The sequence below is a fragment of the Molothrus aeneus genome, chromosome 3 (assembly GCF_037042795.1).
Source record: "Molothrus aeneus isolate 106 chromosome 3, BPBGC_Maene_1.0, whole genome shotgun sequence".
Classification (NCBI taxonomy): Eukaryota; Metazoa; Chordata; class Aves; order Passeriformes; family Icteridae; genus Molothrus; species Molothrus aeneus.
Window position 1 is genome coordinate 78739009 of NC_089648.1, and position 16253 is coordinate 78755261.

General features: G+C 40.0%; 1 protein-coding gene across 2 annotated transcripts in view; it reads left to right on the forward strand.

Annotated features, from left to right (window-relative positions):
• Window positions 1–845: 845 nt before the first annotated feature.
• MBOAT2 (membrane bound O-acyltransferase domain containing 2) overlaps window positions 846–16253 on the forward strand; it is a 93523-nt gene continuing 78115 nt past the window's right edge. Inside the window, exon 1 of one of the 2 annotated variants that reach the window (XM_066547236.1) lies at window positions 846–967. In XM_066547236.1, coding sequence (XP_066403333.1) covers window positions 896–967 — 72 coding nt within the window. In that variant the 5' untranslated portion in view covers window positions 846–895. The remainder of the gene's footprint in view (window positions 968–16253) is intronic. The other variant, XM_066547237.1, reaches the window with a different exon arrangement.

Consider the following 16253-nt stretch of genomic DNA (forward strand, 5'->3'; position numbering starts at 1 on the left):
ACCCATTTTTCGTGCCACTTCTGCAGGGCTCCAGACCACCCTCATGCCCAGTGCGTATCCATCCCTCATCCAGCTCTGTGTACGCCGCTGCTGAGGGCCCGTGGGCCCGTCTGGGAGAAAGGGCGATGGCTGGGAGCCAGACGGGCTGAGCTCTTCATTACCTCAACAGTTATCTGCACCCACACGGTCTGGGCTACCCCCAGCGACAGACACGTCCTCAGGGGCCACCTGGGCCAGCCATCCCGCCAGCACCGCGCTCCCTGTCGGGCTGTCCCTGCGTGCCCACCCCGCGCAGGGAAGTGTCGTTTCCCATGAGGTGCCCGCATCCTTCAGCCACCCGCGCCCTCAGCGCTCACCCCGCGCACCTAGGCGCAGGTCAGCGCTGGGAATCACAGTCAGGCAGGAAGAGACTCCGAGACCATCGGGTCCAGCCTACGAGCGAACGCCACTAAGTGAACTAGACCAGCACTGAGCGGTCTTTCCTTAAGCACTCCCAGGGACGGCGACTCCACCACCGCCCTGGGCAGCCCATTCCAATGTCTAATAGCTCGTCCTGCGGAGAATGTCCCCTAATACAGGCTGGGACCGGGTGAGACAGCGCCGGGCCCTGCGCGGTACCTGCGCGGTGCGCGCAGTTCCCTCCCACCCTCAGCGCGGAGCGGCGGCCGCGGCACCGCCTCGTCCCGCCCAGCCCGCTGGGGGGCGGGGATTGGGCGAGCCCGCCCGTCACTCCGCGGCGGAGCAGCACAGCGATTGGCCGGCGGCGCTGCCAGTCATCGGCGGAGCCGCGCCCGCCCCTTGTTGTCACGGCGCCGTGCGGGGCTGGGGCCGTTCGCGCCGCTGTTGTTGCCGCCGCCGCGGGAGCCCGGGTGGGGAGCGGCGCCCCGGCCTCGCCATGGCCACCAGCACCACGGGCTCCACGCTGCTGCAGCCCCTCAGCAACGCCGTACGCCTGCCCGTCGACCAGGTGAGGATGGGGAGGCGCCCGCCCCGCCGCCGCTCGCGCGGGCTCGCCGGGGAGGGACCGCACCGCGCCCCCGCTCCGCGCCGTGCCGCCCCGCCCCGGCCCCCCGCGGCCCCTCCATCCATCGGCGGGGCCGGGCCGGGGCGGGCGGCGCCCGGAGCGCGGGGCGGCCGCGGCTCCTCTCCGCACCCGCGGGCGGGGGGGCGCCGGGGCGGCGGCCGCGCTTCGCGGGCAGGTGCGCCCGCCCCGGCTGGTCCAGCATCCCGCCCGCATCCAACCCTGCCCTGCCCGGCCCTGCCTCGCCCCAACTTGTTGGCATCGTCAGCCGGCCAGATGTGGATCCGCAGCTGGGAGTGGGGCCGGGATCGGTTCAAGGGATGCAAAGGTTGGGAAATAATTGCAAATGCAAAGCAGCGCGCTGCGCCTGGATGCGCCTGCCAGGGGGGTTTACACGCGGTGTTAAATAATGTGCGCCGCACACAATGCTGCTGGGAATTCCTATGTGCTTCTAGGCAGAGCGTTTCTGTGGTATCTATTGTCCAAGTGATATAAAAATTCCTGAAGGCTGTTAATCCCGGTGTCTTCACAAAATATCAGAAGATTACAAGATAAGATTGGGAAACTGAGGTTTGCCTAGTTTAATCACTGAAGCTGGACCAGAATGTTTGTTTATGGGGGAAGTGGTCTAGATCTCAGAAGTCTACAGAATATTTATGTATTTAGGAATACATAAATACATATAAATTTTGTAGCACCAAGAAATTTCATGTTAGGAATTTTTATTTTTGTTTAATGCTTCATTCATGTACATATGAGAGAAACACATCAAGGAAAACAGTCTGTGCTTCAGAAGAGAGGGAGACTTTGATGGCTTGTTTTTACAAAATACACCCGATGAGTGAGAGAAGTAACTGGAAATGAAATACAGAGGAAGGAGCATGCCTAGTGAAAGTATTTTGGAAGTGACTGAGTTACACATTCTTCTTTTTTCTTCCCCCATTCCCCAGCCACTTGTTTGAATGGAAGGATGGTTAAGGATGTACATGAAAAAGTACCTTCTAGAAAACTGGTAAAACAGGCAAGTTGAAATTGAGCTTGCTGGGATGGAATAGATACTGTGCACCCCTTGCAATGATACCTGTGGCTGGGATCGATGGCACCTCGTGGCTTGGTGCCTCCTGCCTGCAGGTGGTGAGCTGCTCTTGCCAGTTGCCATGTGGTTATTTCCATAAAATGTGCAGCTTCTACAGGATACTGTAAAACACGTCAGAGTTGACAGTCTCTATATGGCATGATGTTGGTGGTGTATAATTTTATACTCACAGTAGTAAATTTATAGTCATAAATTTAATTGTTTATGACATGGTGTGACTACTGCTAAAGTTGTTTTTAAATTGTGGTACAACATTTTGATGCTAACGAAGTTACTTTTTATCAAAGCCTGGAAAACTTCCCTGTATTGAATGTTTTGCAACAGATGCTCCTGTAGAGCCAAGAAGTTTTTATGAATTGCACTTTGAGCTCTGTTGGCGCTTTTGGGAGTAGTCACATTGGAGGGTGGCTAGTTTAGAAAGTTTGTTATAAGCAGTTGGAAGTCAGACATACATTGTTTTCAGACTGTACATAATATAGGTCCAGTTGTGTATGAAGCGCACTGATTGTGACTGGAGTAGGAATTGAAGAGCTTCAAAATTTTGCTGCACTGAGGAGAACGTATCTATAAAAAACTTGTTTAAGAAAAGCAGTTTTTTGCAACCTCAGCTCAAGATTCTATCTTGATAGTAAGTTTGTAATACAGAAGGAATGTGAATTGTGTTCAGTGTAATCAAATCAAAGGGAGTGAAGGAAGATAACGAGGTCAGGGAAGAAAAAGGAAGTTCTGATACTCTTTGGTGTGTTTGCTCAGGGATTATGCTTGACATTTGGTGATACTATAAGCATATTCAGAATGAAAATGTAGCACTGCTTTGAAAAAATAATAGAAGAATGAAGGTTTTTGGTTAGTACATTGTTTCTACTACTTGCTCTAAATGTGTACTATGACTACAGTCATACCAATATAGCAGCTGCTTGAAATAGGCACTCTGGTATAATACCAGCACTCAACTGCTGGATATCAGTAGGGTTTTTTTTTTCTCCATTCAGTTTCAGTTTTGACCACAAACAGGTACTGATCTTTATCCAAAATGTTGCTTAAATTATGATTTAGATTTAAGCTATTACTATCTAGTTATCCTGCGAAGGCATATAACTCTTGGAAGACAAATTGAGGTAGCATGTGTCCGTGTTGCCTTACTCTCTGGTTCTTAAGGAAATGAATGGAGAGCCTTCCCTATTTGGCAGTGCATAGAAGTAGAAATTAAGTTCAAGGTGAAGTTGCTATCTTTAAGATTAATCAATCAGATCCACATCTCTGTGCGAGAGAAATTGATTACTTTTGTACTTAATGCTTGGCAGAACTAGAGACAGAATTTTGAGAATGGTGTTGGTTATTGGCTAGTTGGAGGTCAGTGCAAAATATGAAGGGTGAGCTCCATCAGAGCCATTTGACACAGCAGTCTTCTCCATGTGCCCAGCTGCGGTGGCAAAAGAAAAGCTTTGTTGCTCTAACAACTTGCTGGACATTTTTTCTTGGACCTAGAGTACTGGGTAGCTAAAGGAATGGAGAAGAACTTGTTTTCTTCTTCTGTGTGTGCCTCCCAACAAGGTATTGTGCAGTTAACTCGTTGCTTTGGCTCTCGTTTTGTCTTGCACCAAGTTAACCTAAAGGGCTACTTGGAAAAGTTAATCTGTTCTTTATAGGCTTCTTGGGCCAGTTTTTCTGTTATTTTCAGTCATTTGATGAAAGGGAAGATGCTTGGTATCAGCAAGAACCTAGAACAAATGTACCTTTCTTCTGTATTTTGTAGTAGGAAAAAAAAAATCACTGCTTGGGAGTGAAAAGCCTGGTAAAAACTGTTTCTTTTCACATCTTGGAGAACGTAAATTGGCTGCTCAGGAAAGGAAGCATTCTGTCAACAGCTGTGGCACATTAGGTCCTTAAAGTTAATGAATGAGTGACTAAATATTAATGTACTTCATATTCCTTGTGCCTTCTCAGGGGACAGAAGGAAGAAAAGTAGCCATGTCCTTCCCATCCTGGACTACTTCCCAAGAGAAGTATGGGAAGGTTTACCATAAAAACTTGGCTGCAAGAGTATCACATGTTGCCTAATGCATTGAGGTTGCAATTTGAATTATTTTATTGTAGTTACATCTGTCACCTAGCTTTATGTTTTTCCTGTCTGTTCTTGTGTAATATTTATGCCTCTGCTTCTTTCTTCTTTCTCTAAGGTGAAGCCCGAGAAATAATGTGTTGGACTTTGGTCTGTTTCCAATTCTATCACTACCTTGCTGATTTTCTATTGATAAATGACTTCTCTTGATGTGTCAGCTTACCTGTCATTAAACTGGAAAGATTTAAATTTGCTTTGACAATGATTCTAGGAGAGCAAAGCTTTCTTTTTGGCTTTTTGGTCACTGTGGGGTTAGGGGAGTTCAGAGAATAATCATTGCTTTCACTGCTTCCACCAGAGGGAGCAAAATTTTTTTACTGAAAATGTACAGAAATTGTAGGGGTTATTTCTGCCCTTCATTTGTTGTAGAAATTGGTAATTTGTAGTAGAGGAAGACTTGAACAGGGGAGATAGGAGACTGACTACAACAATATGTGAACATCAACTTTTTATGTGAGTTGTCTAAAAGATTGATCTTGAGATCCTGAAATAGGGTCTGAACTTCAGTGATTATCTTCTAGATAAGAAAAGGAAGAATGTGGCTCCATCTACTAACAGTATAGATGTGTGAAGATATGTGGACAGAAGAAAATGTCATGCTTATGATTATGCACTTGACTTAAACTCCAGGATGTAAAAATATTTTCAACAGAAGAAAATATGTTCTGTGCTATTTCCACACTTTTCTTGATTTTTTGTTTGTTTAGTTTTTTTCCCAATCCTAGTCTTAGCTTTTATTTGTTAAAGTTTGCTCATTTATGTAGAATAAATACAATTTTCTACGTGGGTGCCATCAATCTTCAAAGAATCTAAACTGACTTTTTTCATTAAGAATAGACATAAAAATCCAAGTCTTCCTAAACATGAATTGCATAAGCCACACAAACTTCCTTCATTTAGTGATCATAAGCCACACAAACTTCCTTCATTTAGTGATCATAAGCCAGCTTACTGTACCTTTACATAATTTTCTGCAAATGCTTCCTTGTGCAGACAGGTATCCAAGTTGCTTTCATCATGCCCTTAACATACTCGCTTCCACATAAAAGCACTGGTGTATGTTGAGCCTGTGTTTCACCTTTAAACCCTCAAGGAGAGTGGACAGGAATTTTTTTTCCTTGTATATATCTATGAAATATTTGTTTCTTACATGCATATCATGTAAGAAAGCAATTTAGCAAATTTTCCTTCTTTATTTTGATGTCTTGGAGGTGAGCACAGCTGTAGTTGGAGAAAAGGCAAGTCTTGGAGGTGGGATAGGGAATTTTGCTGAGAAGCATGATGTGTTTGATTTGCCTGCAGGGTGTATCTGAGTATGTCTCCTAGTTAGATCTGTTATTTCACAAAATTTTGAGCATTAGTGATGTCTTCTGTCTTATCATTTTAGATGATGATAATTCTTTGTTTTCTGCCAAGGCAACATAAATTAGCCTCCTGAGGGCTGAAATGTTTTAGTCTGATAAAAACCTTTTTGTTCAAACATGGACTGGATATCAAAATGTTTGTCCTGTATAACTGTCCAGAATTTAGATGGCCTAACATTTGACTGAAGCATTATCAAACTAGAAAAATGAATAAAGTGAAGAGTGTCCCAAGTTTTCTTCTTTCAACATGGATTCTTAGACCCCTGTCTCAGGGTCTGGTTGTGGAACCCAGAGCAGCTTGTTACTGATTTTTCAGATATGACCCAGGAAATTTATAAGGAACAGCTGTGAGTAAAATTAGCATTCAAGGGTGTGTAAAATGCAAACACTGAAGGCAAGGGAGTGGTAGGGATAAGGAAATTGTGCCCCTACTTTGCCTGGTATTTTCCTTATGTGCTGCTAGCAGCAGTCAGGAGAACGAAGGGTGGATGGCAAAACATGATCTTATCTTATGATAAATGGAGACTGTAGTGGGTGAAAAAAAAGGTGGAAATAAAGTTCTGTTCTTCATTCTGTATGTGCTGTTCTCAGTGATGTTTTGAATTGTTTGGATTTGCTAGCCAGGTTTTTAACGGTTTCTTAACTTCCATTTGAACTCTTGGAAGGGAGGGAATCTATCACCAGGAGTGTCCTGAACAGTGACACCTTTCCCAGGTTTTACTATTAGTGGTTAGGTGTTGACTTACTTAACAAACATTAGGTAAAGAGTTAACTCTGCAATGAAAAATACAAAGAGAAGGATGAAATGGTTGGGATAAGAGGAAAAATTGACAAGAGACAGTGCCTATCTTGAAGGAAGAGGTGAAACCTGTCATGAGCAGAGTTGGAAAGGAAAACAAACACTGGGTTACAGTGTTAGAAAAGATGGGCCATTTATATAGTGATAGTGATTGGTTTAGTGCAAGAAGAAAATAAATCCTTGTTATTCAGGTTCGTGAATATAAATTACAGAGCTGCTTTAATTCTTTAATATTTACAGAAGCAGCAGTGAATTTTGCTCTCCCACATGCTTTCATAGGGTCTCTTTTCTTCAGTTTTTTGTAAAGTAGTGGAAAAAGTCAAATGTAGTTACACCTAAGGTTTCTACAGTAAACATTGAAACTAAATATTCTTTACCTGAACAGCTTATAGTCACCTGCTTTGTTTTGTCACATTCTTTTCACATCCTTATGCAAGTCATTGAGGCTGTGTGTGAACATGCATCTGTGCTCATGACAGACAGTACAACCCATTTCTGAATCCAAAATGGGGTACAGGAGTTGCTATGAAAATACTGCAGTTCTGGGATTTGTTGAAAAGAAATAGTGGAGTGCTCAAAGAGCAGTCTAATAAAGAAAAAAAAAGATTAAGGCATAAGGAAGGTAGCAAGAGTCACTTTTTATGGAGTGCATGGTTACCACTGTGTTGCTTTCTGTTTCTGAAGGGTTTCTGCTGTTAATCTCTTGTACCACAGCTATTAGATCTTTTTTCTCTGTGGGCCTTTTCTTGAGTACTATGCTGACTTTAAGCAGGAGTTTTGAGAAAGAAATAAAACTGAAATAGATGAGTCATCTTTATCATTTGGTGATCCTGACATTTGTTGACTTTTCACTCTTGTTTACCTGTTCCTGTGTTGACCTAATGAAGCACTGTGATACATCCTTTGCAGACTTGATTACAGAATACTTTCTTCACATTTATTATTTTGACTAATGTGCACACTTTTCCTGAGTAACCTGCTCATTTCTTTTTCCTTGTTCCCCTTGAACTAGGGAGTCTAGACTGGAGTTGTATTTTCTCCTGGAAAGTGAGAACAACTACACATAGCCAAGTGAAAACCTGTTTGCTTGATGTGTGCATCTTCACAGTATTTTTGTTACCAAGAAAGTTGATGTAGCTCTTCAGTATGGATATTTTATTTTCCTTCTTTCCTTTGGGAAGGATTTTAAATTCAATGTCAGTTGAATCAGTATTGCTAGTCTTTTAGCACTGAAGTGAACAGATCTGTTTGAGAATTTAAATTTCTCTGCAAATTTAGAGAAGTCCTCATTATGCCTGCTTGTTTAAGTGATCATTCTGATAACTGAGCCATCTTTTGCAAAGGAAATCTTCCATAGCTCTGCTTTTTATTCTAGAATAATATATCCAAAGGTGAAGAAGCTGTTTTAGTTTGACTATAGTATGGATTTTCTGTAGTTGGGATTTTGGCATTTTCTTCTATTTTCAGTTAAAATGACCTAAGCTGTAGAAGGTGTACTTATTCTGAAATGTGGCTTTTGAGCATCCTGGTTGTATTACTGCAGTGGTATAGTCTATATAGTAATGTGACCTGTACAGGTAATTCTTAACCCTTCTGACCTGCCTTTTGGCTGAGTAATGTTCTTGATTCTACTGCTTCTTCTCAATCTTACATATATATGTAAATACACACATATATATATAAAACCCCAATTATTCAATTGACTAAGCATTGAAAAATTGGACTGAAGGCCCAGACTAAAATGAATTGGGTTTTATTCTTTGTGGTGGAAAAGCTAGAAAGATTTTGAGGTCATCACAAATCTGCAGAATTTTAGAAGTTCAGTAATGGCTGAGGTTTGTAGAAGGTCTACCTGTAGCATACATTAGCAAATCATTTTCTGTAATGGAATTGAATGTAAGAGGTCAGATAAAATATATTAATATAGAAGTATAATTCTAAATTTTGCTAAAGTATTATTAAAAACTGGATTAATTTGAAAAGATGTAACATCTCAAAGTAGTGTCCATTGCTTGTGTGGATTGCTGCATACTGTAGATGTTTAAAGGGCTGCTGTTGTGGTGCTTGGAGATGAGGCTTGGCTGATCTCATGGGAATGATTCCTGAACTGGGAAAAGCAGGAAGATAATAGACATGGAGGAATACAGACTGTGTTGGATAGTAGTTCGTTCAAGGGAGAGTGTAATGAAGCCCTCTCCTATTTTTTTCCTACCCACAGAGAGCACTGAGAAGCTGGCATTTTAAAGATGGGGAATATTTGTTCTACTTGCTAATTGAAAATTACTATTGCTTATTTTAAGATGTATTTCGGTTTTTCACATGCCAGGAGAATATAATTGTAGTGAAGTAAGATCTTAATTGAGAAAATGTCAGTTTCTGGTTGCATTTGAGAAAGATACCTCCATAGATGTTGGTTATTTTGCTTTATTTTTAAATGCCTAGGAAAGTGAGTAGCTTGTGAAGTTTTTGTCAAATTTCAGACAATGTAGTGGTTCCCTGGGATTTCAAATAAAAGCTTGTCATTCAAATACACATTTGAATACCCTGTATTTATAGATGACAGAGAATAGACATTTTCAGTTCCCCTGGAATTGCTAGATGGAGCTTAAAGATGAACTAGCAACAAAAGAATAAAAGAATGTAAAAGTATGCACACAGGATGATAAACATAGCTGGAACTATTGGAGAAACAGATAATGAGGAATATAGTGGGTTTTTTGACAAACCTCTAGCTCAAGAAGTAACAGCTCATTCCCAAAAAAAGTTCAAGGAAAGGTCACCTGTAATACTGGGGCACTCATTGAGTATGACCACCAGAGACCCCCTTGGACAACCTTTTAGGACCTTAAAAGGGCTTCCAATAGGAGACAGATGCATGCAAATTAGTTCGAGGAAAAATGATGTTTATGTATTAGCTAGGAAGTACACTGTAATGAGTATATATGATCATGATGGAATAAATACCCTGTTGTAAAGTTTCACTCACGCATTTGATTAGCAAAGATATCCTCTGAAAGTGTCCAGCACTTTAATAAAGAATGCCTGCTTTCTAATATTTCAAATTGTGTTATTTTCCAGCTGATTTTGTTGTCAGTGTACTGCTGATACATGTGAGAGAGTAGAGATTTTGAGTTCATCTCATTATGTGCATGTGCACTGTGAGTGTGTCATAAAAAGCCATGATTTTAAAAGCACAGTAACTGAGCTGGTCTTTGTTTGGGGCTTCTTTTTCCTTGGTAGTCTGAGATCTGCAATCCTTAACTGGCCAAACCAGTTTTTGCTCAACAGAAGCAAGTGGTTTAGGTCCTTATTGTTTCTGAAGAGAGAAGAAAACAAAACACACAAACAAAAACACCCAAGCCAGCATTCTTAGTCTGATTTCACCTTTGAATCAAACTTGCATCCTAGATTTTGGGTATTCCCATGAATAAATAGCTTTTTTGACAACTTGTGATCTCTAATGGTGAATTCTTAAGCGCCTATCAGAGACAACACCCTTCAGCCAATATCTTCCTATCCTTAATGAATTAGTTTTGGTTGTTCTCACTATAAAATGTACATTGATGTTTCATTTTACATCTTTAGTCATATAGTTTATTTTAGAGTAATTCTGAGTAATGATTAAGTAAGCCTTCTTTGAATAAGCTTATTGGATTTGATACTCATTTATTGCACAAACCAGATTACTACTGCTTCCATCATGTTGTTTGTGATGTGCTTTGCTCTCTGTGTTGCATACTTTAAAATTGCAAACTGGGAGTTAATACTGGAAATAGAACTACTATTGCTAACCTATGTCATAACTGGATTTGATCTTTTGGAATGAAACCAACTTGGAAAGAAAATGTTTAGGATCTTATGTTAAGTCCTTTCATCTGCCAACAAATTAATGGGAAGATGAAGTGTATGTGTCCAATGTTAAAAAGCATTTGCTAGTGATGTTGATGCTGACTAACACAAATGGTTAGAGCATGCACTGCAAGGAAGTGGCTGATACTAGAGGGCTGTGCTGTGCTCGGAGTTTTCATCTGAGTAAGTGTCCCTTCACACTGGATACTGTATAAACATTCAGTAATACAGTCTTTGCTACAAAGAGCATTGTGCCTTAATACAAACATCTCCCATGCTGGTATGATTTCAAAATAATCACTGCTGCTTATCCTCCATTTCTTCACATTTCACCCATGAAGCAAGGTTGAGTCTTCACAGCAGGAGTGTTAATTAGTTATATTTTCATCATGTAAGGCAGAGTATTAATTGAATAAAAAATACATTTGAAAGCTTTTTTGCTGATGTATGATGCTTTCAGTTGCAAGAGGAATCTTGTTTCTTATCATTCAGAGAAGAAAGGTTCTCTGAACTACTTAAGTATCTGTCAACTTTATCAAATACCCTTGCCAGTATCTCTGAACTCATCTTCCTGACGTTTCCCAATAAATTGAAGAAAATTACCAAGTGGTTTGATTTTTGAACCTTGTAATGGAATTACTTTTTTCAGCTTTAGTGTGAAAAATGTTATTTCCTTTTTTTCCCCTGTAATACTAATGCAGCAACTTTGAGGCAGTAGTTGGAAAATTGACATGGGTTTCAAGTAAGTCATGCTCACTTTTCAGTTCTTAGCTGTCTGGCATTAAGCAATTATTGGATAATTGTACAAGTTGTTTTTATACTTGAAGAAGGTTAGAAATTGGACAGAAGAATATCCATCCATGCTGCTGTCTTGTTGTTGTAGAGAAACATTAACTCCCCTGTATGTTATAAGCAGCTTTTTGTGAACTCTTGTAGATGTTTTTCATTCCTCAGCTCATTGTTTTTGTGGGAAAGGGAGATAGTTTTGACTTAACTTGGAGCAGGAACAAGAAAATAATGATGTTTTAAGGAACAAGGCAGAACTGATGCTTCATTAATTGTGGTAAGGTTTGGCAATTTTTGACAAGTATGTGTCAACAAACATCATGCTTGAAGAGGTTTGTGTTTAAAATGTTACTGCTGAAGTGACCCTACAGATTTAGAAAAAACATCAAAGCCTTGGTTTTAAGGTCTTCATAAGGTGTATGTGCATTATTCTGTCTTGATCTCTTAGCTCTTGCAAGAACTCATTTTAAAGTGGTTTTGTAGTTCATTTTCTATTTCTTTTCCTGAAAAGTATTTTTCTGTAATAGCCATAGATATTGAAAAGAAGGGCTAAAGGCTGGAGAAGAGGAATGCTGCTTTAGTGCACCTTGCTCAGCGGCCCTGTCAGATACAGGAGGAAACATAGGTCATCACTTTGTCTGTGGCAGAAGGGAGGGCCAAAAATTACTGTAGAGGGAAACAAGTAATGCTGGTATCTTGCACCTCAGAAAAACTGAATTCCAGGGGGGAAATGTACCATGGTGTGGCTAAGAGGGGTACTCCTGAATCTGTATCTGCAGAATTGCTGTATCCACAGGTTCTTGACTGCTGTCTGTAAAGCATCTTGCATCTTGTTCGTTTAGGCTCCGCACATGATTGGAGGTAGGTAGGCTTCAGTGCTTCTGCTTCTATCTGGGTAATCTTTTTTCAAAGCCTAATTCATCAGCAATAAGAACAGAAGTGTCTTCTTATTTTTCTTCAGGAATAACTTAAAAAAAATGCACTAAAGAACGAACAGACAAAAATCCACAGAAAAACACAACCCCCCAAACACAACCCTCACATCAGCTTTCATTTATCCAGAGTGTTGTAGTGAGGCCACGGGCATTCACTGCATTTTAAAGGTTTGAATACTTATTTTTCTTCTTATTGGAAAAAATTTGTTAAAAATGAGAAAATAGAGATGCACCAAGACAAGGCAACTTGCCAAGAGTTTGTGTGGGTTGTTGGCAGAAAGAGTAAAATACAACATTCCTGGGTCATCTTTGGTGCTTCACCTGCTCAACCACTGTTTCTCTTGTGAGGTGCTTTGTTGTAAATGTTGTTCTTTGGGTATCTCTCAGTACCTTACTATAGCTGGTAAGCAAAACTGTGCCATTGTGTTGCTGCTTTTCAGTGGATTGTTAGTAGGCTGTACAGTGTGGGCCTGTATGATTAACTTGTGCCATCCAGTTAGGAATTATCTGTATCAATAAAATTCCCTCTCTGCTTTGGCTGCTTTTCTGAATGAGGCAAATGCCTTCTGTGCTGTGAAGTAGCAGGATTCTGGAGGATTCTGCTGCAATTGACTGCAGCAATTGGCTTTTGATACTAAAATATAGCTGATATGAAGAGGAAGCTTAGCCTAAAATCTGAATTAGTAGATAAAATTTGCATGTATTGAAATTAGTTTTGTGGAAGAAATAAACTTTCTTCTGTATTTTGTTTTAATGTGAACTTAAGTTTCTTTAATGATTTATTAAAGATGCTGTCTGTCTTGTAAAGTTGGAGACTTGCAGTCTTCAAATCCAATGTTATGTTAGAATTTCCTCTTGATGATGAAAATCCTTGTGACCGTGACCTTTTTCTTTTTTTTTTCCTTTATGTTGAGAATTGCTAAGGGAAAAGTATTGAGGGAATCAATAAAAAGCATGGCATAAATTACATTTTGTTCTTTTAAAATACTAAAATAAATCTCTTTAAAAATTACATACTTTCTGTTGACTTTTGCAGAGGTCATGCAAATGGGGAGTTTCTTATGTAGATAGCTTAATACAGTTAATGATATAATGGATTTGTATTTTGCGGAGCTACTCCAAATATTGAAACTGTGATTTTGTGTTCATGTTTTACTATTACATTTGGCATGAGTTGTGCCTTTGAACTGCAGTGCTTGTATGACTAGTTTTGAACCAAAATAGTGGATTTAATTTTGAAATTGCTAGGCTACACACATCAGGATCTGTAGTAGCTTAGTATGTGTAACACACACTTGCATCATTCATTGCTGAATAACTAGTGATGATAATTTACATTGTAGTTGTATGTTTTTTTATTCTTATGTGCACATAACTTTCCATTACATGTTGCTCTCTCTGTAAGATTTTGAGGTGTTATTCTCATTGGCTGAGCTTTTGATATCCTGTATGTGAGGAGGGATAAAAAATTGTTTGTTTTCTTATATATGTGCTAAATTGTAACTGCTCAGGGTGAAACTTGCCATTCTATGGCAAGATGGTTTTTTTCCCTCCATGAAATCTCAGTTTTAAATAGATGTTGGTTAGGCTTTTTTAAAAACTTTTTCTATAACATTGAAGCTTCTTATTGGAACAGGTTTTGTGATCTCATGGAGGCACATTGCAATTAGGTTTAAAGAATGCATCATGCAGCTTTAGGGAACGTGTTGTCTTTGTTCTTTGTGGGTGTTCTGCTCACATCTGACCAAGTCATATGGTATTTAGAAAGTTGTATTTTGCCCATATTCACAGTGTTATAAGAGCTTGACATAAGTTTTCAAAAGGTACATAAGTTTACGATTCCCAGTTGTTGAAGTTTGTATATATAACATTTGCCAACAAAATCGCTGCTTGGTTGAATGTCTGGTTTTCATGGAAGCTTTCAAGGTGGTGATGTCCAGCTCTGTCCTTGTTCCTGCTCATTTGCTGTCTGTTCCTATTGTCTATTCCTATAGACAGCCAGGTCATTTTGGTCACTCTTTCAAGGCAGGCTCTGTATGTGAAGGGAAGTTCTTCATCTGTCTCAGCGTGTGCATACAAGGAAGCTGTCTATAAATTCCACACTGCTCAGCATGGCTTAAGATGGGACATGGAGTTAGGAAAAGCCTGAAAATTAAAATTTTGGCATTGTTTACTAAACCAAGTAGTACAGTACAGAAAGAAGTGTTTCTGTGGGATGAAGTGGTTGGCATTGAGGATCCAGCATGGGTGCTTCTATAATTTTGGGAAATACTGCTTTTGCCTAGGTTAGTCTGTGGCCTTAATGTTCTGTAACTTTTGGAGCAGATACTTAGTTCAGTTTACTTTAAAGGAAATCAGGGTTGTGTATCCAGACACCATTGCACAGCACTTGCAAAGCACGTGACGTGCAGATAACTGGGAGGCTTCAGGAGCCCCTCTGATCTGAACTAAACCACTGTGGAGATGCACAGACTATCTCACTGCTGGAGTTGGAAGTGCATCCAGTGGAATTGGGGAGCCCACAGAGTGTTTCTCATTCTACTTCCTGTAGTATTGGCAAGGCGTGAAACTTCTTTCCATGTGGAAATGAGTACAAGTGGTAGAAATGAGTACTGTGGACTGAAAGCCACAGGTAAGTTTTGATTTTTGTTGTAGGAGTTCTGTGTTTTCTTTTAAAATGTAAGTAGTCAAGTATTCAAGATGTTTACCAAGAGAATATATAACCTGTGATAGCAGATGCTCAAAAATCAGAATAAATGTCAGATGAAGATTACCCCTGTGACTCTAACACTGCCCAGCAGTGCTCACAAACTCTTCCATATGACTTCCTTGATTTGGAAGGCAAATCAGTAGTAAACCAGAGGGGTTTTGTGAACTGGAGAAAAAATAGGGAAAAAAAATAGATTGTAGTGATGACTTTAAATTTTGCTTGTATTTTTAGATACTTTGGGCCTGATTTAGAGGCATGCTGGATAATCAGAATAGCAGCTGAATTTATATTTTCAAAACACATTTCTAGTTAAAGTTCTTTTAAAAGAAAGTACTGACTGAAAAACTAGGCACTGAGTGTCTGAAATTAAGCAACCAAAGTTAGTGGGCATTTATTTTACCCTTTGGGCTTTCATAATTTTTGTACCAGTCATTCACCTTTAGTATAGGAATACTGATCTTAGGAAATTATTGCAAAGTTTACATTTATTGTATGTAGTCTTACCATATTATGGACAGAGCTGCATAACTTGTAAAGTTCTTATATTCAATGTAGAATGCAGATGGTAAGCATTTAATGGGTCACAGGATGAGGGCAAAAACTGGGCAATTGTCCATTTGCTGAATGAATCAGAAATACTGCTGGGGAAAATAGAATAAAGCAGCAGAAGAATATAGTCAAAAGTAGGTATGTATAAAGGCTAAACTCAAGTTGCATGGCTTTCAAACCTTAACTGCTGCATAGCTTGGTTTTACAGATATGTATTTAAAGCTTTGGGAGCTTTACAAGTTCAGCAGAACTCTTGGTGCCTTGTAATCTGCATTTTGGTGCACTGAGACAAGGATAAGAATGGGATTGGTAAGTGTAGAGAAGAAATGCAGGGTGGTGTGTGACTATTGTGGCGATGCCTTAGATTTCCAAGTATTGTATATGTTTATGCCCTTTTTGGGAAGAGCACTTTGAAAATATCCACTGGCAGTTTTGGATTCATTTGTGAGGAAGGCTTTTGGAAAAGGCTTGTGCTGCTTGGGTCACTTAGTTTCATGTTCAAAAAACTGACATAATAAATTCACATCCCTGGAAGTTGGCTTGTGGGGTTGATCTGAAGGTGTGTTATCCTGCATTTCATTCCTGTTCTCAAAATATTCTTCTTGGGGAAGGTGCTTTGGTTTGTTTGGGTTTTTTTTTCTTATCAGGTTTTGTTTGTTTTTTAATTAATGGGATACTGTTTTTGAAATACAGATTGGATCATTTGAGTAAATAGCTAAACAAATAGCAAGTGCCCAAGAAAGGTACCACCTTTTCACTCCCTACCAACTGAATCCTTTCTCAGGTTTGCTTTTTGTGTTTCGTGTGAGGATTTTACTCATTCCTAAACCTGCAGGCTCATCCTGAATTGTGAGATTCAAGGTTTGTTGTTTTGTTATTGTCTGCTCCTAAAGAGTTGGTGATACAGGTCAGAAGTGCCAAGCACTTCTACCCTTTTCACAGTAGTAGTAGGAGACAGATGATGACCTTCCTTTTTCCCTGGGTCTTGCTAGTTTGCTTTTAGTAGTAATCTGAAAAAGAAG